General features: G+C 41.0%; 1 protein-coding gene across 4 annotated transcripts in view; it reads left to right on the forward strand.

The window, feature by feature from the left end:
• The window catches only part of LOC111145393 (zinc finger RANBP2-type containing 1), a 57,206-nt gene extending 33,749 nt beyond the window's left edge, over nucleotides 1-23,457 (forward strand). The window contains exons 2-10 of one of the 4 annotated variants that reach the window (XM_022500270.1): nucleotides 2,141-2,262; nucleotides 7,129-7,316; nucleotides 11,350-11,503; nucleotides 14,559-14,630; nucleotides 15,372-15,570; nucleotides 19,162-19,282; nucleotides 20,505-20,634; nucleotides 20,730-20,959; nucleotides 22,120-23,457. In XM_022500270.1, the coding sequence (XP_022355978.1) occupies nucleotides 7,293-7,316; nucleotides 11,350-11,503; nucleotides 14,559-14,630; nucleotides 15,372-15,570; nucleotides 19,162-19,282; nucleotides 20,505-20,634; nucleotides 20,730-20,959; nucleotides 22,120-22,338 (1,149 nt within the window). In that variant the 5' untranslated portion in view covers nucleotides 2,141-2,262; nucleotides 7,129-7,292 and the 3' untranslated portion in view covers nucleotides 22,339-23,457. The remainder of the gene's footprint in view (nucleotides 1-2,140; nucleotides 2,263-7,128; nucleotides 7,317-11,349; nucleotides 11,504-14,558; nucleotides 14,631-15,371; nucleotides 15,571-19,161; nucleotides 19,283-20,504; nucleotides 20,635-20,729; nucleotides 20,960-22,119) is intronic. The other 3 variants (XM_022500269.1, XM_022500268.1, XM_022500267.1) reach the window with 3 other exon arrangements.
• The last annotated feature ends 2,349 nt before the right edge of the window (nucleotides 23,458-25,806 follow it).

Raw genomic sequence — 25,806 nt, forward strand, 5'->3', positions numbered from 1 at the left:
TAGTGTGGGAGCTGCGGAGTAGTGCTGCGGGGTGATGCCGCCGGGTGATGCTGGACCTTTCAGGGTCTGTGGACCTGGTTGAGGAGTTTAGCTCTTAACATAAGGACAGTGGTAAACATTTAGAAGGAGACCGCCTTGATCAGATTTGTGGTTTAGAAAGATCACTCTGGTCAGTATGGAGACTAGATTGGAATGGAGCAGCACTTGAGGCTAGCTGCCCACTGGAAAGAGAACATTAGAGTAATCTTCGGGAGAGTGCAGCCTTGACCTAGTAGAAGAGAGGCAGTGGATGGGATGGGGGATGTATTTGAGAGACTTAAAAGGCAGGATTGACAAAACTCGGCAAAGTTGATATGGAGACTGAGGGAAGAGGAGTTAAGAAAGATGTCCAGGGTTTTGGTTTGGACACTTGGGTTGGATCATTTCTCCTAAACACAGGAGACGTGAAGTTCAGTTTTAGACAGGATGTAGTGGACTGTCTAATGGGTTGTGGGATATGTGGGCCTGAAACTTTTGAGGAAAATCTGCCGCTTCGCTTACATGGATACTCGTGTGGCCGTGGGTATTCACTGAAACTGGAACTTTCTCTCGCGGTGGCAAATCATAGGAACTTTATAGTTTTGAGCTTCTACCCGGAAGCCTTATTAGGACGGACTAAGGAACTTTTTTTTTTTTTTTTTTTTTTTTTTTTTTAAAATATTTTTTTTAACTTTTTTTTTTTTTTTTTTTTTTTTTTTTTTTTTTTTGGACTAAGTAACTTTTTTAACATCTCTTCCATTTTGATGATTCTGTCTTGATTCTATCAGTATCTCTGGCTAGAAGAGTTACATGGACGTACTATGAACAGTATAATGTTATATGTCCATAAGAGTCTTTCCTTTTATAAACTCTTCCATGACGTGTGAAAGAGAGTGGGCTCGACTATTCAGTAGTTCCTTCAGGCCTATCTAAAATAGTGTAATTCTAAAAATCTAAAATTTGGTTTCAGATGCAGCCAGGATAACATGGCCCAGTTGTATGCAAAATTTTTACTTGTAGTCAGAAAACTTTTGGGACTTGATTTTTCAGTGGTGAATTTGGTTTTGACATATAGTGTTTTATATAACTGGAAGCCAGCCTAGGTTTTTAAGAACCCTAATTATCTCCTCAGTTGACTCTTTTTCCAGTATTTTCAGTGACTTTGTAATTCGAACTCACGTTCCTTTAACTGTTAACACTGGCCCTCATCTCTCATCCCCTTCCCAAAGATAACTTTGTGACCTGTTCTTTAAGTCCTTCCATGGTGCTCTCAGCAGTAATTCTTCCTGCATGGCGAGATCTTCTTTCTCTTGAAGGTATCTGTCAAGTCAGGTATTTTTTCATGACTTTGGGGGTTTATACTTCAGCAGTTGGGTTGCGAAGAGTCTAATCAGAGATGTAAAGACGTAAGAGCGCCAAAGTATAAATTAAATTTGGCATAGTTTTTCATGATAAATAATAGAATCGTTGAAGGCCTTAGTTAGAGATTATTTTGACTTCTCAGTCATTGAATCTTTTATTCTGTAGAGAATGTTTTTATAACGGAGTGAGTTTATTGGCCAAATTGAATAGGAGCTCATCTTGATATAGTGTATATTAAAGAATTTATTTCCAATTTGTGGTTTTCATCTCAGTTTTTGAAAAGGTTATTGTTCTATAGCACTATTCTAGAACTAGAAGTGGTACATTTTCACTTGCTGCATTTGGTTATTATGTGAATAATGTTTCTCGGAGGTGGTCTGGGCTGCTCACACTATTCCTGGGATTGCTCCTGAGCTTGTGTCGACTTGAAGATACACTTAAAAAATATTGAGGACATTTTACTTAAAAAGCAGCTCATGTTTGAGTATTGAAGGAATTAGTTGTGAATATGAATATCTAAGCCAATTCATGATCGACTATAGCCAAATGGTTAGGGATGTAAAGAAAAAGTATTATTGGGTGGTACAGTTTTTTTTTTTTTCCCCCTTCTTCTTTAAATATGTGAAACCACCTAAGTGAATTAAACTCTGGGTAGAAGACAACAATCCAGACATTGTAGCCACCGCATCTGCATCTTTCTACTGACCATGGTAAAGCACATTGTGAACATTACCACTTAAAACTAACTTTTCTTTTTAAGGGCTCCTGCAATTGTGCCAGCTGACTCCAAGTCCACCCTGACCCCACAGCATAAAGCATGCTGTGATGTCACAGCTACCATAGAACTCCAGGGTAGTGTTGAGCTGGCCCATGGGGGCTCAGGTAAGTCCTGGCTTTTTTTTTACCATTTGGCATTCTTTTCAAAGTTAGTTACCATTATGATCTTATGTCATAAAAGAAAATAAGGCGAAACTTTGAAAACTGTGCCATATATGGGGGAAAAAAATAAGTCTGTTTTCTAAACATCTATGAGCCAGCTCCATATTCTAACCAACGGAGTTCCATAGTAGCTGTGAAGTCCCCAGTGAGTTGTGACCTGTGGCTTCAAAATACGTTAAATTCTACTCCTGGCCCAGCTTCTAGAACAATATGAGTTGTTTTTTTTACATTTTATATTTTGCAAGATGTAGTAACTTTCATTTACCCTTAGGTATTAATGGGTTTAGAAGTGTGTTAACACTGGGTTATCTGTAGTTACGCACCGCTGCCTTCTTGGCTGTGTGTTTGTTTCATTTGGTCAGTTTCGAATATATGATGAGACTGTAGGTTAGTTTTATAAAGTTAATCTTCTCAGAGTGCTTTCAGCTGTCCTTTTAATTTGCCTTCGTAGCACGGAAGAAGAAGGGACAGAATGTGTAATAGACATTTGTTAAATTTTCAGAAAACATATTAAGAGAAAGATCCTTCAGTTGCTCTCTTGGAGGGAGTGCGAGAAGTCAGTAACTAGGAGGCATGTATACAGCACCTCTTCCGTTGGAACGGTTCTGCTTTTTCCTGGTCATTGTTACAGAAAGTGAGATTTTACCCCTGTGTTTATTTTGCTCTCTTTTCCTCCCTACCAGCTCTTCTCCCCTCTTCCTTCTTTCCTTTATCCCCTGATATTAGAGGTGGTAAAAATATTATGTGAATAACTCCAAAAAGACATTTTGTAAGTTGCTTTGTGTATAATCTTAAACTTTGTCCCCTCAGTAGAAAACGTTTAGTAGCTATAAAACTTTACCTTACCTGAGTATGGGCCAGATCCTTTTAAATACGCCGTTTACAGTGAAGACCCATCTGTCAAAAAACTGTGGAAACTTTAACCAATAGCTGTCTTTGGACAAGGCATCATACAGACAGACTGAATGTGTGGACCGTTCAGTGACAGTCTCATGGAACTTGTAATAAATGTACTTTGTAGCTGAAAACTCACTGGTAACTAAAACTAAGTTCTTAATTATAGTTAATGAAAAGAATGGAATCCTATATTCCCAAAACGTTAGATGATGAAATCTTTTTCTCTAAAATATTACTTTGTACCTATATTTATGTTTGTGTTTTCATGTTCTAGAAGATTTGGAGGATTTTATGCTGTAAAGAATAGAGCACAGACTCTTTATTCCGTTCATCCTCATTTTCTGCCTTCCTGGTTTTGCTCCATGCTGGAGAGCCGCAGCATCCCCCCTCTGTAGTTCATTGCAGAGTTTGGGGTTGGAGGAAGTAATTGTTTTGGTTTTTTTTTATTTGGATGAATAGAAATCCTGTTTTTGTGTATACGTATCCTCTTTATTGAGGTAGAATTCATATACTGTGCAGTTCACCATTTGAAGTTCTATTTATATATATTTTTTAAATGCTCAATTTGAAGGCAACTGGGTGACATTGTAAATCATAATTCCAAAGCACAGTTTGTCAACTTCGTTGTGCTGTTTGTTGTGCTGTACCCCCCCCATCATGTTAGTTAGTTTCTAATTACAGAAATCCCTCACAAACATGACAGAGGAAATGAATTCTTAAACAAGAATTTCTAAGATGAGATTCTTCCAAATATCAGCTGTATGGTGAGTTAGCTAAAAATAGGGAAGACTGTGATTTTAGAAGTTGGTTGGCAGTCCTCTTTGTCTTTGGGAAACAAAAGAAGGTGTGTGCATGCGCGTGCGTGCACGTGCCTAAATAGGTACACAGATGTATCCATGTTCTGTGCAATGGTTCCTGTGTGTGTTCTCAGGTAAAGTGATTAGTCATTTTGGTCCTTGGGCGGCTTTTCTTATGTCATAAAGAAATCTTATAAATATATGTTTTATAAATAATAAACTGTAAAAGGTGCAGTGATACTGAAGGCACCCAGAAATAGTGACAGCTTTGATAAGACTAATATGAAAAGTAGTTGCTTCCATATGGAAATACATATACACGGAAGGAAACAGAGTGGGGCATATTTGGTTCTAAAGAGAAGAACTGCATTAGATTATTCATAAAATTATGAGCTCTCTTCGGTTATTCTCATCTGTTCATTAAAACAAGCAGAAATTTTAGAGTTCTTTGTGTACTTGACTCTAACCATAGATTGTTTTTATTTTTTTTATTTTTATTTTTTTTAAAGATTTTATTTATTATTTATTTGACAGAGAGAGATCACAAGCAGGCAGAGGCAGGCAGAGAGAGAGGAGGAAGCAGGCTCCCTGCTGAGCAGAGAGCCCGATGCGGGGCTCGATCCCAGGACCCTGAGATCATGACCTGAGCTGAAGGCAGCGGCTTAACCCACTGAGCCACCCAGGCGCCCCAGATTGTTTTTATTTCAAGTAGAACTTTCTCTGTCTATTCTTTGCGTGCGTGTGTGTGTGTGTTTTATTATTTTTATTAACATATAGTGTATTATTTGTCCCAGGGGTATAGGTGTGTGAATCGTCAGGCTTACACATCTCACAGCACTCACCATAGCACATACCCTCCCCAGTGTCCATAACCCAGCCACCCTCTCCCTACCCGCCGCCTCCCAGCAACCCTCAGTTTGTTTCGAGAAATTTTAAGAGTCTCTTATGGTTTGTCTCCCTCCCGATCCCATCTTGTTTCATTTTTCCTTCCCTACCCCCAAGCCTCCCACTCTGCCTCTGAAATTCCTTATATCAGGGAGATCATATGAGAATTGTCTTTCTCTGATTGACTTACTTTGCTCAGTACAGCATGGAGGTTCCTCTCTTTCTATTCTTAAGGCTCGCCCTTTGGAGAAGATTCCTGCCAGTCGTATCACATTTTAGCCCTGATGACTTATCCAGGGCACTGGGCCTCCTAAGATTGTTTTAAAGCCCTTTCCATATTGGGAGTGGGAGTGACAGCTGTACTTAGGCATTTATATTGAAGAATGTATTAACCTATGTGGCCATGAAAATAAAAGTTCCTGTAAGAAGGTGTTCTCATTTGATATCATGGATTTCTTCACCTGAAAAATGTCTGTTTCGGCAGCAGGATATCCTTTTTTGGGGAGTGGGTCTAGATTTGCAGAAAGCATCCTCGACCACAGAGTCTGAAAACTTTTGAAGCTGGCCTTTTATGGCCTGTAAATATGATGAGAAAGGACTGTTTTGAGTATAGGAATCATGTTTTTACTATTTGTGTTTCTCACATTGCCTAGCATAGACAGTGCTTTGCATGTCATGGGCATTCAGTGAACATGGGAATTAAATTATTTTAAAGTTATTTTTAATAACTGGGAGAAATTGTTGCATTGTACCAATCTGTTAGACTCCAAGGAGTAGCTCTTATTTCTTTAATTTCTAATTTAAGATGGCAATAAAAAATGAATTTTTAAAAAATACAGTAAGAATATTTTTAGCTAGTATCAGCATTTTACCCAACAAATTTTTCTTGATATAAGTTAGGACACTTAAAATTATATGGTCCTGGGGCACCTGGGTGGCTCAGTGGGTTAAGCCTCTGCCTTCCACTCAGGTCATGATCTCAGGGTCCTGGGATCGAGCCTCGAATCAGGCTTTCTGCTCAGCAGGGAGCCTGCTTCCCCCTCTCTCTCAGCCTGCCTCTCTGCCTCCTTGTGATCTCTCTCTCTGTCAATAAATAGACAAAATCTTGTAAAAAAAAAATTATATGGTCCTTCAGTCTTGGGGTGTGTGTGTGTATGTGTGTTTGTGTAAAACACTATTTGTGGTTAAATTTGAAGCTTACCAACACCATTGTATTTTGCCAAGGGTATTTATTCATAGATGTGTACTGTACTGTTCAGTAAATAGGAGTACTGTCTTCACCTAATACTAATTTGTGTTAAGTTTAGTAACATGGTTTAGTGAGAACAAAAAGTTCTTTATGGATTTGGAAAAAGTGATACTGGTTTTGTCTCTCTACCCCCAACTAGTTTGTAATGTTTTATTTTAGCATATTTTTTCTTCTAACTCAGCTGGTTCAAGTTTTACTATATTAATACTTAATGAGTATAAGGAAGATTGGCTTTGAGAGGTTCTGAAATCAAAATGTTGCTAACTTTAACTTATATTGAAAATGGTTTTAATTGCTCTGAATTATTTCATAGCTGAACAGCAGTATGGAAGGCTCAGCATTTGTTTTGATTCAGCTTAAAAAATGCAGGTGTAAAGGGAAGGAGAGACCAAAGCCAACAGGAAGCACATCTCTGTCTCCTTGGTTTCTGTAGAGTCAGGACCAGAATAGGAGTTTAGTGTCTTTTATAAAATTTTTTTTTTTAAGATTTTATTTATTTATTTGACAGAGAAGTCACAAGTAGGCAGAGAAGCAGACTGGGGGGTGAGGGAAGCAGGCTCCCTGCTGAGTGGAGAGCCCAGATGTGGAGCTTAATCCCAGGACCCTGAGATCATGACCTGAGTGGAAGGCAGAGGCTTAGCTCACTGAGCCACCCAGGTGCCCCGAAAATTTGGTTTTTCATACCAGGATTACTGATCTTTGGTCCAGTTGATAAAATCTAACGATTCCTCTCAGCCTCGAGCATGGAGCCTGGGCTGATGTGAAGGTAAGTACCTAAATAGGTAGTTCTAGTTCTAGAAAGAAATTAAAGGGAGAGGATTACACCAGTTTTCCTTAATATTCTTTAGGACATTTAAATGTTGTCCTGGGATCCAGAAATCCTGGATAAACACTTAAAAGGGTTTAGAGTGAATGTAATAGGTTTATGCTTTTTGAAGGAAAATAGAAATAAACTTTTTTCTATCATGCTCCTTGTTCTAGGGGTTGTAGAAGGTGATTTAGCCGCTATAGAAGCGTACAAGTCATCAGGAGGAGATATTGCCCGTCAGCTCACTGCAGACGAAGTGCGTTTGCTGAACCGTCCTTCTGCTTTTGATGTTGGCTATACTCTTGTACATCTGGCTATACGTTTTCAGAGGCAGGATATGCTAGCAATACTGCTTACAGAGGTGAGTATGGCATTTTAGTTAGACATTTTATATGAAGGAAATGTGTTCATTAATTTTTGTTTTTGATGTAATGTTTTTCTAAACTGTTCTTAAATGTTTCAGATTTCTTTTACTCCCTTTTAAACTCACACTAAACTTGAAACTTCAACAGTCTATCACCCCTAAGGGCATGTGCTTTTAGAGTAGGACATCTTGCCGTAAGGTTGGAATCGTCAGTTTGACTAAAGACACTAGGGTGCGCCTTTCATTCATTCATTTAACTAAAAGTTATTGAGTATCTACTCTGTGCTAGGTACGACGCCAAAAAGGGATATAATTATGAGGGCATTGGCTTTTCCTTCAGTGAGTATCCAGAAAAGTAGAGAAATAAACAGGTAATTCTGTACAGAGTGTATTCTCGCAGATGTAAATGCTGTGACAGTGCTTGGGAAAGTGTTTTGGGGTATCTTGCCTTCTTACCTAGAGTAGGTAATATTGTAGTGGAATCCGAAGGAGAAGTAGGAGTTTGCCCTGTAAGTGGGTAGAGGAGAGAAGGGAACCATTTATTCAGGGGTCCTCGTGGTTTGTGGTGGTTTTGTGGTCAGGAACTTGCAGGTGCTCAGGATGGCTGGTGATTGGGATCTAGGAAGGGAAGCATTATGAAGGATCTTCTAGGCCAAGGAACTGGATGATTGTTCCTAGGGCAATGAACTGGCTGTGCAGAGTGTTAGGGAGAGGGGCAAGGGAGTTGCTAGATCAGGGTGTGTTTGGGCTGCTGTGGATGGGAGAGAGGGAAGCCTCTGTAGGATAGTACTGTGTGATGCTGGCAAGCACTCGGTCAGTATAGGAGTGGGAGTGGCAATGACAGTGGAAGGAAATGGGCCAGTTTGAGAGTGCTTGGTGGGGCTGGAGTCAAGATTAAGTGGATCAGTTGGATGTGGGGAGTCATGGTGAGAGAAGGGTCAGGTTGGTTCTGAGCTCTTGGGCTTAGATAATGACACAGATGTCACAAAGGATTGCAGAGCAACGATTCAGGATGAGGCCATATTATCCAGGTAATTCTTTTAATGGTAAGAGAAATAGAGTAAAAGTACAGGGAGTCAGATCAGTTGTGGATTCAGATTTTCTCAGTAAATTGCTTCTGTGGTACGCATGTGCATATTTGCATATTCAAATTTGCCAATATTGGGAACCATTATATAGAAAGCACTGGGAGGGATTAAGGAATATGAAGGTTACCTGAAAACATGATTGAAATGGCTAGCCATTGTTCAGTTTGATAAGAATCCAGTGACCCCAGAGGCACCAAAAAGGGAAAGGGAAGGGCTTGGGGGATAGTAATGGTGAAAACAAGGGGCAGGTTTACTGTAATAGAAAAAGGGACTGTTTGAAAAGCAGCAATGTGATTAAAAAAGGACCAGAGTTCTGGAACCAGGGGATGGAACAATTAGAGGTAGTTTCTGTAGTATTTGAGGTCTGGCTCTATTTGTGTTGTTGTATTGGCAGGGCAAGCGTGTAGAGCTGTAGTCGATGGTGGTGGCAGGAGACAGGATAGAGAGGGCAGCTGTGAATCAAGGCTCAGGTCCTTTGGGGGATTCCTGGACTCCTCTCAGCCTGGTGGAGGGCTGTGAGAAAGTTCGGGACTGTTATAAGTCACTGACCTCCTAAGAGCATCTGGGGACTAACAGTGGGAAGGCAGTAGAACCCCATGGTACTTAATATTTACTGCCTAAACAGGTCTCCTTCATTTAGCACCTCCATTCAGACAACAAACAGTTAATACCTTCAGGCAGTTTCTGAGTGTAGGGAATTGAGGAGCTCCTCTGCTGAGTGGTTTTGGCGCAAGGTCTCATGAGCTTAAAGCCACATTTTCAGAGCTGCAGGTGTCAGAAGGCTTGACTGGGGTGAGAGGATCTGGATCCAGGCATACTTGCATGACTGTTGGCGGGAAGCTTCAAATCTTGGTCACGTGGGCCCCTCCAGAGGGCAGGTTTCACCAGAACTAAGTGATCTGATGGACAGAAGGCACGGGAGAGTCATCCAGATGGAAGCTTCAGGGTCTTCTAGACGGAACCAAACTTAGGAAGCGGCATACCGTCATTTTCCCCATTTCCTCTGGAACACCTAGACCAACTGTGGTACACTGTGGGAGAGGTGGGAGTGGGGTAGATTTCAAGGGTAAGAACAAAATTGGTTGTGGAATGTCATCTCAGTGGAGTTGGGTGCTCCAGGGGACAGAACTGAAGGGGCCAGTAGGGAGATTGGACTAAGGGATGTGCTTGCAGAGGGAGCACAGAGCCAAGTACTTTTGGGATGAGACCAGGAGAACATTTATATTATGGGATATGTGTCTGGGGCAGGGGTTTTAATTGGATTTTATTTTTATTTTTATTATTATTATTTTAAAGGTTTTAGTCATTTATTTGACAGACAGAGGTCACAAGTAGGCAGAGGGGCAGGCAGAGAGAGGCGGAGGAAGCAGGCTCCCTGCTGAGCAGAGATTCCCGATGCAGGGGCTTGATCCCAGGACTCCAGGATCATGACCCAAGCCAAAGACAGAAGCTTAACCCACTGAGCCACCCGGGTGCCCCTTAATTGGTTTTGGATTGTGGACTCTGTTGGTAATGTGGCGGAACCTATGGACTCCTTTTCATAATACTGTTTTTTAAATGCCTAAAATAAAAGTGAGATTGCAGAAATCAGTTATATTGAAATGATAGTTTTTAGAATATTAGATTTGTGATATATAAGAGAATGCATTTTAAATATAGACAGGAGGTTAGTGAAAATGAAGTATTTAAATTTTTTTAAAAAAGATTTTATTTATTCATTTGAGACAGATACCGAGAGAGAGAGACAGAGAGAATGAGCTTGGGTGCAGGGGGAGAGGGAGAGGGAGAAGCGGGACTCCCTTCTGAGCCAGGAGCCCTACCCCATCCTAAGGACCCAGAGATCACAACCTGAGCTGAAGGCAGATAGATGCTTAACCATCTGAGCCACCCAGGTGCCCCCGAAGGATTTAAATCTAATGAAAATTCCCATTCAGATTCACAGGTCCTTCCCAAGTTCATGTGCCCTGAGTTAAGAATTACTAACCTAAGGAGATGGTTGAGAGTCATAAGGTTGAAGAGGCTAGATGTGAAGGATAGGGAACGTTGTTTGGCGGCTGCGGTCTGTAGTGACAGCAGAGAGCAGAGCTGACTCACTCGGGTTCACGCCAGACTCATTTCTTCTCCAGCAGATGCTCACCTTTGATTTAAAAATTCTTCATATGCAGATGTCTTAAACTCCACAAAAGGAATACAGCTTAAATGTAAAATATCTTTGCGTCATTTGTTGCTATCCATCATTAAAGAGAAAAGGAAAGTTCTAGGCATGCTCTTACTTAGAAGTTCTCTGTCTTAGTGCTCACTAGCACGTCACTGCTCCCATTTCATTCCTGTCTGGCTGGCTATACTTCGAAGGTTTGTTGTCTGTTCTACACTTGGAGAGAAGCCAGTTGCTTCTTTAAATATTCAGAGTTGTAACCAATGGGGAAGGATTTGAGGTCAGTGGAAAACTAACCCTTTAAAAATATCATGCTTTCTTTATTCCACGTCAGGATACTTGAAGTATTCTTAACCCAGCAGAAGTGTGTTTGTACTTTCATCTTTCTCCGTGAGCTGAAATTTCCTGTGTTTTTTTTAAAGAATGCTTTTATTGTGGGCATGATGCTTAGTCTTAGGTGGTTTTTTGTCCTCCCTCCCTGTCCTAGGATGAACCTTTGCGAACAATACCATTTTACATCATATTTTAATCTAATTCTTTATATATTTCCTTGGGATAAATTCCTAAGAAGTGAATTTCCTGAGTCAGAAGGTAAAGCATTTTTTGGCTATTTTCCTGCAAAGTTGTAATGAAACATATTTCCACTGGTGAGGAATTAATCCCTTATCTGTTTTAAAATTAACACCCTGAGTTACTGGGAAGGTTTGGTAATTTCTCTTAAATACTGTTGTTTTCTGCTTTTGTTAATGATAAATGAGATGCAGAGGAAGTTTCTTTTGTATTTAAGGTGTCTCAACAAGCAGCAAAGTGTATTCCAGCAATGGTGTGTCCTGAACTGACAGAGCAGATCCGGCGAGAGATAGCGGCCTCTCTTCATCAGAGAAAGGGGGATTTTGCTTGCTATTTTCTAACTGACCTTGTAACATTTACCTTGCCAGCAGGTAACTCCAAATTTCAATGTGAAAAGAAATTTTCACTCTATTACGATTTTTTTTTTTTTAAATGTGTGAGTGAAATTGTTTCTGTTAGAAAGCAGGTAACTTAAGCTACTATATGTGCATTTTAAATTATTTGACTACCTGGAAGTGACCAGTACAAGGTCTCCTTGTAAATTTATGCTTTGGATATGGTAGGAAGATAGCAGCTGATATAACTGATTTCTCTGTGGGCCTTATATATTTTAAAAAATCTGTTTTACGTGTTTATTTTTCCCTTCAGGTTTAGTTTATGATATCAGTGTACTCTTTTTTCCTTTTTCATACCTATTTTAAAATTACGTGGGTATTGGTTATTGATATTAACAGATAGGATTAGAACTCTGGCTTTTGATGGGTGGAGTCATTATTTGAATCAAAGATACTGGCATTCTTTTGCAAAGTGTCATTATGTTCTTCACTCATTATATATACCAGAAGTTTCTAAAATAAAGCTTCTTCCATCTTGGTTCTGAGTGTCTTGAGCTTTTATATTGACATGAACAAGGACGTTTACAAATGGTAGGGAGATAATAACTAAGCTTTTTTTCTATTTTTTTTTTTTTTAAGATTTTATTTATTTCTTCGACAGAGAGAGATCACAAGTAGGCAGAGAGAGAGCGGAGGAAGCTGGCTCCCTGCAGAGCAGAGAGCCGGATGCCGGGCTGGATCCTAGGACTCTGGGATCGTGACCTGAGCTGAAGGCAGAGGCTTTTAACCCACTGAGCTACCCAGGCGCCCCAACTTTTTTTCTTTTTTTTAAGATTTAATTTATTTTAGAGAGTGAGTGAGCGAGCACGAGCAGGGTGGTGGGGGAAGAAGAGGGAGAGGACCAAGCAGACTCCGCACTAAGTGCTGAGCCCAGCGTGGGGCTTGACTTCACAACCCTAAGATCATGACCTGAGCCAAAATCAAGAGGCAGATGCTTAACTGAGCCACACAGGTGCTCTAGTATTTTAAAATCAGACAAAGTTCACTTGAAGTGCATTCTCTGTACACTTAAGCTTGCTTTGGTAATGTGTAGATTTTTATTTTGACTTGAAAATAGCCTTTTTTTTTTTTGAGGGTAATGCTTTATTTTAAGGGTAGACTGCTGCATTAGTAAGTGAACAAAGCATGGAGAATTTGAGGAAGATGACAAAAACAGGGATCTATATGCCAGTAATTAATGGTTCATTAACTTGTATAAGAAGATTCTAAAGCCTGAAAACAGTAGGCCTGAGCAGAGGTTGAGAGTGTGGGGCAGATAAATATTTGTATGTTGTTTCTGTTTCATAATCTTGAATATCAGATATTTTTTCTGTTTTACTGAGGGATAATTGTCCTGTAAAATTGCCAGATATTTCAGGTATCTAGGGTTAGGGTTAAGGTGATTGTGATTTCATATATGCATACATTGTGAAAGGGTTTCCTCCATCTAGTTAATTAACACACCCATTGTCTTACATATTTGGTTTATTTATCTGTTTTGGTGAGAACATAAAAGTTTCACTCCGCTAGCAAATTTATGTTATACAGTTACCATGGTTTTGACGTTAGGTGTTCAGCTTTATTCATTTCATAGCTTGGGTGTTTTTGTACCCTTTTACCAATCTCTCTTTTCTTCACCGCCCCCCACCCCCCCTGCAACCTCTTTTCTACCCTGTTTTTATGAGGGTTTTTTTTTTTTTTTTTTGTATGTGTGTGTTTTTTGTTTTTTTTTGTTTGTTTTTGTTTTTTAAAGATTTTATTTATTTGACAGAGAGAGAGAGAGAGAGATCACAAGTAGGCAGAGAGGCAGGCAGAGAGAGAGGGAAGCAGGCTCCCCGCTGAGCAGAGAGCCCGATGTGGGGCTCGATCCCAGGACCCTGAGATCATGACCTGAGCTGAAGGCAGAGGCTTTAACCCACTGAGCCACCCAGGCACCCCTTGTTTTTGTTTTTTTTTAAAGAGCCCATATGGAAGTATTACCATGCAGTATTTAATTTGTCTTTCTCTGGCTAATTCCACTTAGCCTAATGCCCTCAGTGTTCACCGGTGTTGCAAATGGGAGGATTTCTTTCTTTCACCTGGCTGAGTAACACCATTTTACAGCCTCCCCCATCTTAATTCATCCATTGTCTATATCTCGGCTGTTGTGAGTAATGCTGCGACACGCATAGGAGTTTAGTACCTCTTCATTATCCTGTTTTCATTCCCTTTGGATGTATACCCAGATGTGGGATTGCTGGATCATGATACTTCTGACATTTTGAGGAACCTCCATGTTTTCCATGGTGGCTGCACCAGTTTACATTCCACTAACTGTGCACAGAGGTTCCCTTTCCCCACATCCTTGCCAACATTATTATCCCTTATCTTTTTGATAATAGTTAGATGTAATTATTGGTCTAAATACTCTTTTTATTGTTTTTAGTTAACAGTTTTGCTAAGGAATTATAGAAAGGAAATCTTTCATGTTCCATTTATGCACACACATTATACATGCTTTTTTTTTTTTTTTTTTTTTTATATACAAAAAGCCACTTGACAGCCTTCACTGCAAGGAAGGACTTTTTTTTTTTTTAATTTTTTAAATTTATTTGAGAGAACGCATAAGTAGTGGGCAGTAGAAGGGGGGAGAATCTCAAGCAGACTCTGTGCCGAGCACCCAGTGTGGGGCTTGATCTCACAACCTGGGATCATGACCTGAGCTGAAGCCAAGCGTTGGACTGAACCACCTAGCTGTCCCAGCAAGAGAACTATTTTAATTTTTTTTTTTAAAAGATTTTATTTATTTATTTGACAGAGATCACAAGTAGGCAGAGAGGCAGGCAGAGAGAGCGGAGGAAGCAGGCTCCCCGCTAAGCAGAGTGCCTGATGTGGGGCTCGATCCCAGGACCCTGAGATCATGATCTGAGCCGAAGGCAGAGGCTTAACCCACTGAGCCACCCAGGCGCCCCAAGAGAACTATTTTAGAGGAAGTCACTATTAGATCCTTACATCAAATTTATTAAGTTATGAGACATAAGAAAATCTTCTAAGTCTGCTTTTTTCTTTGTAGATATTGAAGACTTGCCTCCAACAGTCCAGGAAAAACTATTTGATGAGGTGCTTGATAGAGATGTTCAGAAAGGTAAGTGTGGAATTAATGTGATTTAGTTCAATATCCATATACTCTTTGCTTTTTAAGGCTTAGAGCAGTTCAGTGTATGGTTGACTTGTTTTATTTTTATTTTAATTGAAAATGTAAAGTCCTTAGGAGCAGTGTCACATAGTGCTGTTAAAAATGCTCATTCTGTTAAGTGTATCTTGATAAAACTGGAAAAAATTTTAAGAATGCTCATTCATGGCTCTTAATTGTGATGGAATAAGGGTATAAAAGTTTTTAAGCCTTGGTTTTCTACTTCCTGTTCTAGAATGTGTATATTTCTGTATTAAGCATTCTCAGCAAATAGTAAAGAACTTAAAAGTTGAGAAAATTGGGGCACCTGGGTGGTTCAGGAGGTTAAAGCCTCTGCCTTCGGCTCAGGTCATGATCCCAGGGTCCTGGGATCGAGCCCCACAGAGATTGGGCTCTCTGGCAGTGGGGAGCCTGCTCCCCACCCCATCCCCGCTTCCCCCTCTGTCTACTTGTGGTCTCTCTCCTCTCTGTCAAATAAATAAAGTCTTTAAAAAAAAAAAGTTGAGAAAATTATTCTAGGGCCACAGATGTTTCAACTACTTGGAAGGTTTGTATTTCAATTGATCAGATTTATTTAGTTGTTTAATAGTAAATGAACATCAACTTAACAACATCTAGAGAATGGGTTCTTTCTTCCAGTGAATAGTCCTAAATTGCATGAAAATGAACATGTTACTTAAATTCCTTATATAGAGTTAGAAGAAGAATCCCCAATTATAAACTGGTCTTTGGAGTTGGCTACGCGCTTGGACAGTCGGCTGTACGCACTTTGGAACCGGACTGCAGGAGACTGCTTACTGGATTCCGTGCTCCAGGCTACCTGGGGCATTTACGACAAGGACTCGGTGCTCCGGAAAGCGCTGCATGACAGCCTGCACGACTGTTCACATTGGTGAGCTGTTGTCCTTCCCTGTGTAAAAGCAGGCGTGCTCTTGCCGCATCGTTTCCCTGTAGTGTTGGGATACTTTTGTGTGTGTGTGTGTGTGTGTGTGTGTGTGTGTGTGTTGGGATACTTTTTGCCCCTTATATTTTCTGTGGAAGCTGGAGGGAAAACTTTGTTTTTTTGCACATTGAGACACTTTAAACATTTTGATAGATTTTGCTAAGCTTTTATATAGAAACATTTGAAGTTAAATAGGTCTTTGCTCATATTTTTAAGTGTTACGAATTTATGTTTATGTTGAAATTTAAGATTGTTAGCATTGTATTACTAGATTTTTTTTCTTCCTGAGGCATATAATCTTCAGACCACATTTTATCTTGCAAATTTTGAAATCCACAGTAAAGTTAAAAAAATATATACATATCAGTGCAACGGACCCCAATATTTCCTGCCTAGTTGTTAATCTGTACCCCCAATTATGCTTCATCTCTACATATGTAAACACCTCCCTTTGCCATTTGGTTTAAGTCCCCATGATGCTGTTCCGCTGACAGTATCTCTCTACATCATTGAAGAACAAGGATATTCTCTTACCTAACCGAGTCCTTATTACCACATCTGAGAAAATCAGCAAGGACTCTGTTATCCAGGATACAGTCCCTATCACATCTTCTAGTTATCTCAGAAATGTTCTTTGTGTAGACAGTTTTCCCTGCTATTTGAAAGTAGAGCATTCCCAGGAATCCTTTTGTCAGCTGAAATGGAGTAAAGCAAAGTGCAGTTACCATCTTGTAGAAGTGAAAATCCTCATTGGGTTTCTTTTTGGCTAGCAAAAACAGGTGCTAAGATAGGTCTTTAGTAAAGGTGAAGGGGTACGAAGCAATCTTTCAGATAGCGGGAGATCCGTGTGTGTGTGTGTGTGTGTGTGTGTGTGTGTGTGTGTGTGTGTGTGTGTATTTTTTACCCAGCATCCAACCAAGTATATGACTGGTCTTGACTTATAGTGTTTTCTTGGTTCTGTATATACATTATTTCTGTTATCATAAATGAAAAAAATTGAGGCTGAAAGAAGCTAAGCTAATTAAAATGTGTTCTTTTTTCCTTTTACACTTAATTGAATGCTCACACAATAATGATAATGGCCTTACTCCAAAAAAACTCTGCGCCCCTAGTGCCTCTGTGTAATTTTTCAGCACTTGTGAATTTTTTTGTCAGTATTGAGGGGTTATGTGAAGTCCATTAGAACATAAACTCCATGAGAATAGAGATTTTGTTGTGTTTCATTTTGGAAGATCTGGTGCCTCCAATAGCCTGACCCAGAGTAAGTACATACTCTCAGTAAGTGTAAATGGAAGCAGTATCATCGCTTTTTTGAGAGCTAAAGTATAGATCAAAGCATAACGTAAGACAGGAAGAATTTGAGGTCACCTTAAAAACATTAAAAAGCTCTCTGGCTGGCAAGCCATGATGGTGACCTGATTGGATGTATAATGCACACAGGTGTACCTTGGAGATACTGTGGGTTCCGTGTCAGACCACTGCAGTAAAGTGATATTGTAGTAAAGTGAGCCAAAGGAAACTTTGGCTTCCCAGTGCATATGAAAGTGTAGTCCGTAGTCAAGTGTGCAATAACATGAAGTCTTAAAAAACTATACCTTAATTTTAAAAATAGTTGATTGGTAGGAGACCCTAACCATCATCTGAGCTTTTCGGTGAGTCATAATCTTTTTGCTGGTGGAGGGTCTTGCCTCAACATTGATGACTGCTGGCTGATCAGGGGATGGTGGCTGTTTCTTAAAATAAGATGGCAGCAAAGTTTGCTGCATCAGTTGACTCCTCACAGATGATTTCTCTGTAGCATGTGATGCTGTTTGATGGCATTTTACCCAGTCAGAATTCCTTTCAGCATTGGAGTCTGTCCTCTCAAACCCTGCTGCTGCTTCACCAGCCAAGTTGATGTGACCGTCTCAAGCCTTTGTTGGCATTTCATCAGCCTTCACAGCATCTCCACCAGGATTAGAGTCCGTTGCAAAAAACCACTCTCTGTTCGTCCATCCCAAGCAAGTCCTCATCTGTTCAAGTTCTGTCATGAGATCACAGCGCTTCAATCCCATCTCGACGCCCTGCTTCTCATTCTGGCTCTGTTGTTATTCCCACCACAGCTGTGGTGACTTCTTCCACTCAGGTCTTGAACCCCTCCAAGTCATCTGTGAGGGTTAGAATCAACTTTTTCCAGACGCCTGTAGATGTTATTTTGACTTCTTTCCATGAATCATAAATGTTCTTAGTTGCATCCAGAATGGTGAATCCTTTCCAGAAGTTTTTCCGTTTCTTTGCCCAGATCCCTCTGTGGAATCCGTGTGTATGGCAGCTAGCTATGGGCTTACTTGGAATAATGACCTGAAGGGTGAAATTACTCCTTGATCATGGGCTGCAGAATGAATGTTGTGTTAGCAGGCATGAAAACAGTCTGGCTCTCTGTCTCCATCCTGGGTGATCAGGTGAACTGTCAGCTCTGTCTGTCATATGTCTGTCTGTCTTTATGTCTTATGACCGTCAGTCATACTTTGAAAGGAGTTTTTTTACCTGAGGGGTAAGCATTAGGCATTTAAAATATTTAGCAAATTACATATACATAAATATATAAAATATTTAGCAAATTATACTCAAAATGGATGTGCTGTCATCCAGGCTTTGTTGTTCTTGTAGAGAGCGGAGTGTATTTAGCATTTTTAAGGGTCCTAGGATTTTTGGAATGGTCAGTGAGCCCTGGCTTCAGCTTAAAGTCACCAGCTGCATGAGCCCCTTAATAAGGGAGTCAGATTGTCCTGTGAAGCCTGGCACTGACTTCTCTTCTCTGGATGTGGACAGTCCCAGATGGCATCATCTTCCAGTAGAAGACTCTTTCACCTACGTTGAAAATTTGTTGTTCAGTGTAGCTACCTGCATTCACGATCTTCAGCTAGATCTTCTGGAAAACCTGCCGTAGCTCTCGTGTCACTTGCTCATGGGCCTTGCGCTTCGATGTCTGGAGACCGCGTCTTTCCTTAAACCTCACAAGCCAGCTTCTGCAGTTTCAGATTTCTCTTTGATAGTTTCCTCGTTTCTCTGAGCTGTCACAGAATTGAGAATTAGGGCCTTGGTCTGGAAGTGGTTTTGATCTTCTACTTGTGAACACATGGGCTATTTCTAGTCTATTGTTCATACAGTGGCCAAACAGTAATGTGGAAATGTAGCGTCTTTGATTGTATCCAGTATTTCGGGTGATTTTGAATGTTTGGGGTGTTTTTTTTTGTTTGTTTTTTGTTTTTTTTGGTTTTTGTTTTTTGAACTTGTAAACCAATAGTAGACATTTGAAATTGATTGTTCTCATCATTAGTGTTTTGGTTGAAAACTTGGTGGGTGGTGAATGAAATTGTGAGAATGTGTTAAATGATGTCTGCTAGCAGAAGGTAGGTAGTTTTAATTTGAAAATTTAGTGCAAACTGGGTAAAATTAATACAATTGCTGATCTCTTTACACGAATTGCTTAAAGACTACATTAAATAAATGATTGGAACATTTACAGAAGGCTTATTTTTTACTATCTTACTTTTTCAGGTTTTACACACGTTGGAAAGATTGGGAATCATGGTATTCTCAGAGCTTTGGTTTACATTTTTCCTTGAGAGAGGAACAGTGGCAAGAAGACTGGGCATTTATACTCTCTCTTGCTAGTCAGGTAAGAATGCTTTGAGACATGTTGCTTCTGTGAGAACAGTAGGCTACATGCTCTGAACCCCTGGATTTACATGCGTGAACTGTGTTGGAGGCATTGGGGTGTGCATGAAAGAGCATCAGGTGATGCATCAGGTGACTTTGGTTCTGGCCGTGACTGCTGTCTGTCGACTATATGACCAGAGGCAAATCTGCACCACAGGACAGAGGCAGTAACATGTTTCTTACATTAAGTGATTAGAAATTGTCAGAAGGAAAGTTGCACTGTGATGATTCCAAGCGCTTACATACTTTTTTCAGATTGTTCTTCATTTATATTGTCCTCTTAGCAAAGTGGCTTTATGCCTGTTTATCTTCCTACCGGTTAGCTCCTATTTTGTGTCCGAGAGGGCACTGAACCGAGATCGCCGAGCTGGTGGTGGGCACTGGTGCTCTGCTTTCAGGCCTGGAGGGTGAAGTGGTGATGTGTGAGGCTCTCTGTCCATGTGACGTGTGCTAAGGGGAAGGTGCCATGGCCGGCAGGTGGAAGGATTTCTTTAAAATTAACCTGGGAATGAACTTTTAGAAAAATGAATCGTGTAGGGTTGTTCCTTTTAGACTCTAGCTTTCCTACTAGTTTTATTCCGTGAAGCATGGTCATTATACTGAGCTGTAACGTTCAAATATACACACAACAAACCATCCCTGTTCTTCGCGGAAAGCACCATTATTTACTCGAAGCCTGTGAGTGAAGTACCTTCTGTCACAGTGGCTGTTTTACACCTGCGACACGTACGTCCTAAAAATGGGTTGTCACAGTCATCATAGAGGGGTGACAGACCCGTTCAGTATTCTTGCTGTTTATGTTTGTAAGAAATAACAGCTCCTCTTTTTACTAGGGTCGTGCTCTAACAGGTGACTTAACAAGGAGGCCATGGAGTGACTCCAGTGTCCCTTGCTATCTGAATCTCTTGTTCCTGGGATCACTGTTTAACCAAATCCATTGGGTTCTTGAGATAGGATAGCGAACGAGCTTGTGTGCATGGAACTTGCAGATCTCTTTTATTGTTGCATTGGATGTTGCCGTTAAAGACACGTACTCTTCTTTAGCCCAACAGTGTCACTGCTAATAAAGGCATCGGTCTAGTGTGCTGAAGGGGAACAGCGTTGTGTTTTGCACAGTCGTTTTCCAGGGCAGAAATAAATGTTTGAAAGTGAAATTGCTTTCTTTATTTCATTCCATACAGCCTGGAGCAAGTTTGGAACAGACACACATTTTTGTACTTGCACATATTCTTAGACGACCAATTATAGTTTATGGAGTAAAATATTACAAAAGTTTCCGGGGAGAAACTTTAGGATATACTCGGTTTCAAGGTAAGCCACGTTCAAGAATATTTTTGAAGTCTCTTGTTACTCCCCATGCGGCTGCATCCTGATAACCCCACGGGGATTTTCTCTCCTCCCTCCAGGTGTTTATTTGCCTTTGTTGTGGGAACAGAGTTTTTGTTGGAAAAGTCCCATCGCTCTAGGCTATACAAGGGGCCACTTCTCTGCTTTGGTTGCCATGGAGAACGATGGCTACGGCAACCGAGGTGCTGGTGCTAACCTGAACACCGATGACGACGTCACCATCACGTTTCTGCCTCTGGTGGACAGTGAGAGGAAGTTACTCCACGTGCACTTTCTTTCTGCCCAGGAGGTGAGAGGCGCGGCAATCCTGTGAACCACCTGAAATAGTCATGCTGCCTGGACCTGGGCCCAGACCCCGCTGTGGCCTTGCTGCCGCCGTGGCCTTCTCTGCACAGCCAGCCCCACTGCTGTGTCTGGCGCCGGCACTCGGCTTGTCCTGTGGCCACGGTCTGCAAGACCGTGACCCGTACCTTTCCCCGAGTTGCTCTGTAGGTCGTGGGGTGCACATGCAGCAGGGACGGGAAGATAACAGTCCCTGCCCTGAGGCAGCGAGGGGTGCTGAGGAGAAAACTGGAAAGATGGGGGTTGGCGGGGGGCACGGGACTCATGATTGCCGTCGGGCCGTCTGAGTTGGTAACACCTGAAATGAGCCCCGCAGGAGAAGAGAGTCTAGCAGAATGTGGGGGAAGAGAGCTGGAGGGAGAGGGTACCGCAGGGTCTCCGTGTGGTTTGTGGGGAAAAGGGGTTGAGGGGCTCAGGGATGGCAGAGGGCTTACCAGCAGCCTTTTAAAGCTTGGCGTAGACGTTGGGCAAGCTGGGAAACCTGTGGCCAGTTTGTCCGGTAGAGGAGCACTGGCTGCTTGTTGTGGAGACTCGAGACAAGATGCCTGGAGCAGTGGTGGGGGCAGGGGTGAGGGAGGTATAGACCAGGTAGGGGCAGTGAGGCTGTGGAGAAAGAACACTCTCCGAAAACCCGTATTCTTCAAAAATTATTGGGCTTTTATTTAATATACTAGAAATTATAAAACTTCTACCAATAAGACATTAATTAGTAGAACATAATTTTTATAACTTCATTCTGTAAATAGTTTACTGAATAAACTTACCTTGTCATGTGCTTGAAGCTGAGACTTTTTTCCTAGCCTTTTCTTGGCCAAGATCAGTCTATTCGGTAACATTTGGTTTTTCCTGTTCTTTCAAACAAATTAACCCATTAGTAGGTGGTTTCTCCCCCCGTGAGATTTTCCTGTGCATTTTCCCATAGACATTTTTCTGTTTAACCATAGGAGACTGGATTTTATCATAAAATTGATGAGAGGCTGAAACTGTGAAAAGTTTGTTGCTTTGACCTTTTCATTAGTAATCCTGTCAGCTATGTTTCCATTAAACTTCCTAGCAGGTCTCTGATCTGTGGTATTATTTCCCCTTTTCTTTACATTCCTCTAAAAGCTAGGTAATGAGGAACAGCAAGAGAAACTGCTCAGGGAGTGGCTGGACTGCTGTGTGACCGAAGGGGGTGTGCTGGTGGCCATGCAGAAGAGTTCTCGGCGGCGGAACCACCCCCTGGTCACGCAGATGGTAGAGAAATGGCTTGACCGCTACCGACAGATCCGGCCTTGTACGTCCCTGTCAGATGGAGAGGAAGATGAAGATGATGAAGATGAATGAAAAAAAAAAATCAAAGAGCAGAAGACCAGGGTATCAGCTCTGTGGTGACCCCAAAGCTGGTGTGGTGCACGCTCCAAGCAGAGCGCAGGGCATGGAAGGAACCAGATCTGGCAGGATCTGCCCAGAAGGGCTTTTCTAATCCACACCCATGGAGATGACGCATCTGCTGTGTGAGGAGACAGAGAACTTTGTTTGGACTACAGTTTGTTTTAAAAAAAAAAAAAAAAAAAAAAATAGAGAAAAAACCCCCTAATTTTATTAAGACAGAACTTTTTTCCTTTCAAATTGTAAATCTGTCTATAAATGTAACGCATGTGGTTGTGTAAGAAGTTGTGTAATAGGACAAGTTGTACCAGCATCTTCTTCATATTACTGAGAAGTTTCTTCCCGCACGGGCACCTCCGGATGCACATGGCAGGTGACTCTTTGTTCCTTTGAGATACTCTTTTTGAAGTAGAACCTGGCCTTCTGCTTCCATCTTAAGAGATCCACTTTACGTTGAGTCTCATTAGAGCTCATTAAAGATTTGGAACCTTTTTGTACAAATTATCCACAGCAAAATATAAAAATAAAAACAAGCTTTTATTTTAATTTAGTTCCTGTCGTGCCCAATAAAATGAAGTCAAATCTTCAAGGAACAAACTGCAAGGAGAGTAGAATTGTGTGAGCGGACTTCACACAGATGTCATTCCCTTGTTTCAGAAAGGGTTTTGGTTTCTATTATTTCGTCTTTTTTTAAGCTTCTGTACACCCCTTTTCAGTATTTAGGTATTTATTTGTTTGGAAGAGTGCCCTCGAAATGAGGGTGGTTCTCCCAGAGTCCGGGCGGCAGTCTCTCGGTGAGTCGTCACTCCCTGGATCCAAGTTAGGGAAGGGCCTGGGGAACGGGCCCGCTTGTCACTAGATGGAACTGCGGGAGATTTGCGCACTTGATTCGGCTGACGATGTTCTCCTCCCAAATGGCCGTGCAGAGGCTCTTTGGATTCTTGCTTTATCATCAACTCTGCTTTAAGCAAATCGTGTTAGAAAGGCATGCCTTTGCTCGGGCTAAGTGGGAACAGTTAAGTATAGAATAAAGATTGAAAAATGCAGTAAGGTGGAAATGCATTGTATAATGAATTTCTCAGAGTAGTCTGAGAATTTTTGCATGTTGGTTAATTGTGGCCATTCTTATTTAAAAGTTTAAACTATAATCTTAGATAGAAATCTTTTTATAAAAAGTATTATTTGACCACTTCAGGTATATGTTCAATACTGGGTAAAAATTTCAGACCTATCTCAGGAACACACAAAAGACTTAGTGTCCTGATAAGCACTTTGTAGATTCTTGATGTGGCAAGGAGTTTGGAAAGCAGCCCCGTGCGCGCACACATGCATGCAGTTTCTTCCCTTTGATGAAAAGGCTGTGAAAAACCTTTAAATATTTGCTTCTTGTTTTCTTCTGAGTTCTGTTTAGATGGTGTTTTAAATGTGCACAACCTCTGACTTGATGCTGGAAAACTAAAGATAGAAAAACACCCATGAGACGTCCTGTCTTTAGTTCCTTCTCCCCTCTCAAAACAGTGCAGAGGGATTCCCAGGATGAAAGGATCACTTGCGCTGTATGCTAAAACTTGCAGGAAACTTTTCTTGATTCCATATAAATGAGTTTTGGTGTAAGAATGGTAAATGTTACTGTTCTAAGTGGCTAGGTTTCCCTACAAATTGACTCTGGTTGGCTTTCGTTTTGGTCAGTAATTAAGTTTTTAGAAGGCTATCGTTTTAAGCATAGCATCTCTATAAATTTTTCTCCATACATAGGAAGAATTTTTTAGTGGGCACAGATCCTATTCTAGTTGCTGTTAAGCAAAACTACCCTCCCAATTGAAGAAGCCAAAGAGAAATGTTTGAGAAAAGCATCTAGTCACTATGGCCTACACCGCAGTCAATGCTGTCCAGAAAGCATAGGCTCAGTAGTTTAGCCTGTGTGTGGTGGTCTGCTGAGTGGTGTTTCCCCCAGGTGCCTCTTTATTTATTTATTTATGATCAGTGAGCCTGACCACACCTAGTTTAACGGGTACAGCATTCTTCCCTGTGGGAAAGGTAGAGCATTGCATTTCCTAGGCTCCAGACAGGGATGGGGCTCTAAATGGTTTTCATAGCAGATTGGCTGCTAATGGCCAAAATGTTGGTGAATCAATGCTATGTTAAGCTCTTGAACTATTAAACAGCCATAATTGTTGTCCCGAGATAGAGTACACAGTCCTTTTCTCCAAGATGAGGTCTTGGTTGACTCTGGACAGTAATACCTTACCTGTATGGATTTAACTTTATGGTTCTTTTTTAGGGAGAATACAGTGTGGTGTTTTCTGTTCTAATTAAACAAAACCTAGGTGTACCATGGATTTGAACTGGCCTTTTTTGTTTTTGATTCTAGGCTCACCATGTTCCAGACTTCATCCGTGTTATGGGAACACTGCTTTCTTTAGGCAGTTGGGGAATCTCTTCTCTGTACATTTGTTGTCATGCCCTCATTGAGAACATCCTGCTTGTGACAAGGATGTTCCGCTCCCATTCCGTTTCCTGAAGTGATGGGTCAATCAGTGACCATGTGCTCTGTCTCTATCCACAGGAGGTTGTTTTAATGTAGTTTTTCTGGGAGGGTTGGGATGGGACCACCACCTTCAAATGAGTGAGGAGGTTGATGTTTGAAGACCCCATCACAGCCCCTGCCCTCTCCTTTCTTCATGGGAAGGGGGCGGGAGAAAGGAGTAATAGGGAGTTGGGTACCTGGCATTGGACCTGATGGATGGCTTGATACTTGCGGATACCACTAGTGTGAAGGAGTTTAATGCTATTCATGAAGGACAATCCTTTACATCAACTTAAAGTTCTTAACATGGAAATGGCTGATGTTAATTTTTTTGCAACATTTCTTTGTAAATATCATTTAAAAGAATTTTGAGATTCACTTCCCTTCCTGCATTAATGCTTGAGGCAGGTAATTTTGCTTTTGGGTAAATTAAAATCAAAACTCTCTAACTTGACCAATTTTGTTCCTTGGATCGACATAGTTCCAACCCACTCTTTCATCTTGAGGATGTCATGATTTGATAATGATGGACTTAGTGGGCGGTTTTCTGATTTCTCCTTTAAGCTACCACAGGTAATCAATCACCTGCGTTCCCGAATCTGGTTATAGAATGGGCAGATGGGAAAGTGTTCATATTTGAACCCAGAAGGAACACGAGTTGAAAACTGGCTAATAGAGAATATAGTTGCCTTTAAAACATCTCCTGTAGAGAATTTTTACCTGGGTGAGATGTACTTGAATTTCAGAACTTTACAAATTTTTATTACTTTTTATTGAAAACTGCACTGAACGCTAAATGTCCACCTTACAATAAACAGACACAGTAGCGGTAACTCACACTAAAACAAAACACTTCCGATAGCCATTATTTTTCTGTTTGGGACAGTTTTAAAGGA

Source organism: Enhydra lutris, unplaced genomic scaffold, assembly GCF_002288905.1.
Source record: "Enhydra lutris kenyoni isolate GAN:26980312 unplaced genomic scaffold, ASM228890v2 scaffoldscaffold12, whole genome shotgun sequence".
Lineage (NCBI taxonomy): Eukaryota > Metazoa > Chordata > Mammalia > Carnivora > Mustelidae > Enhydra > Enhydra lutris.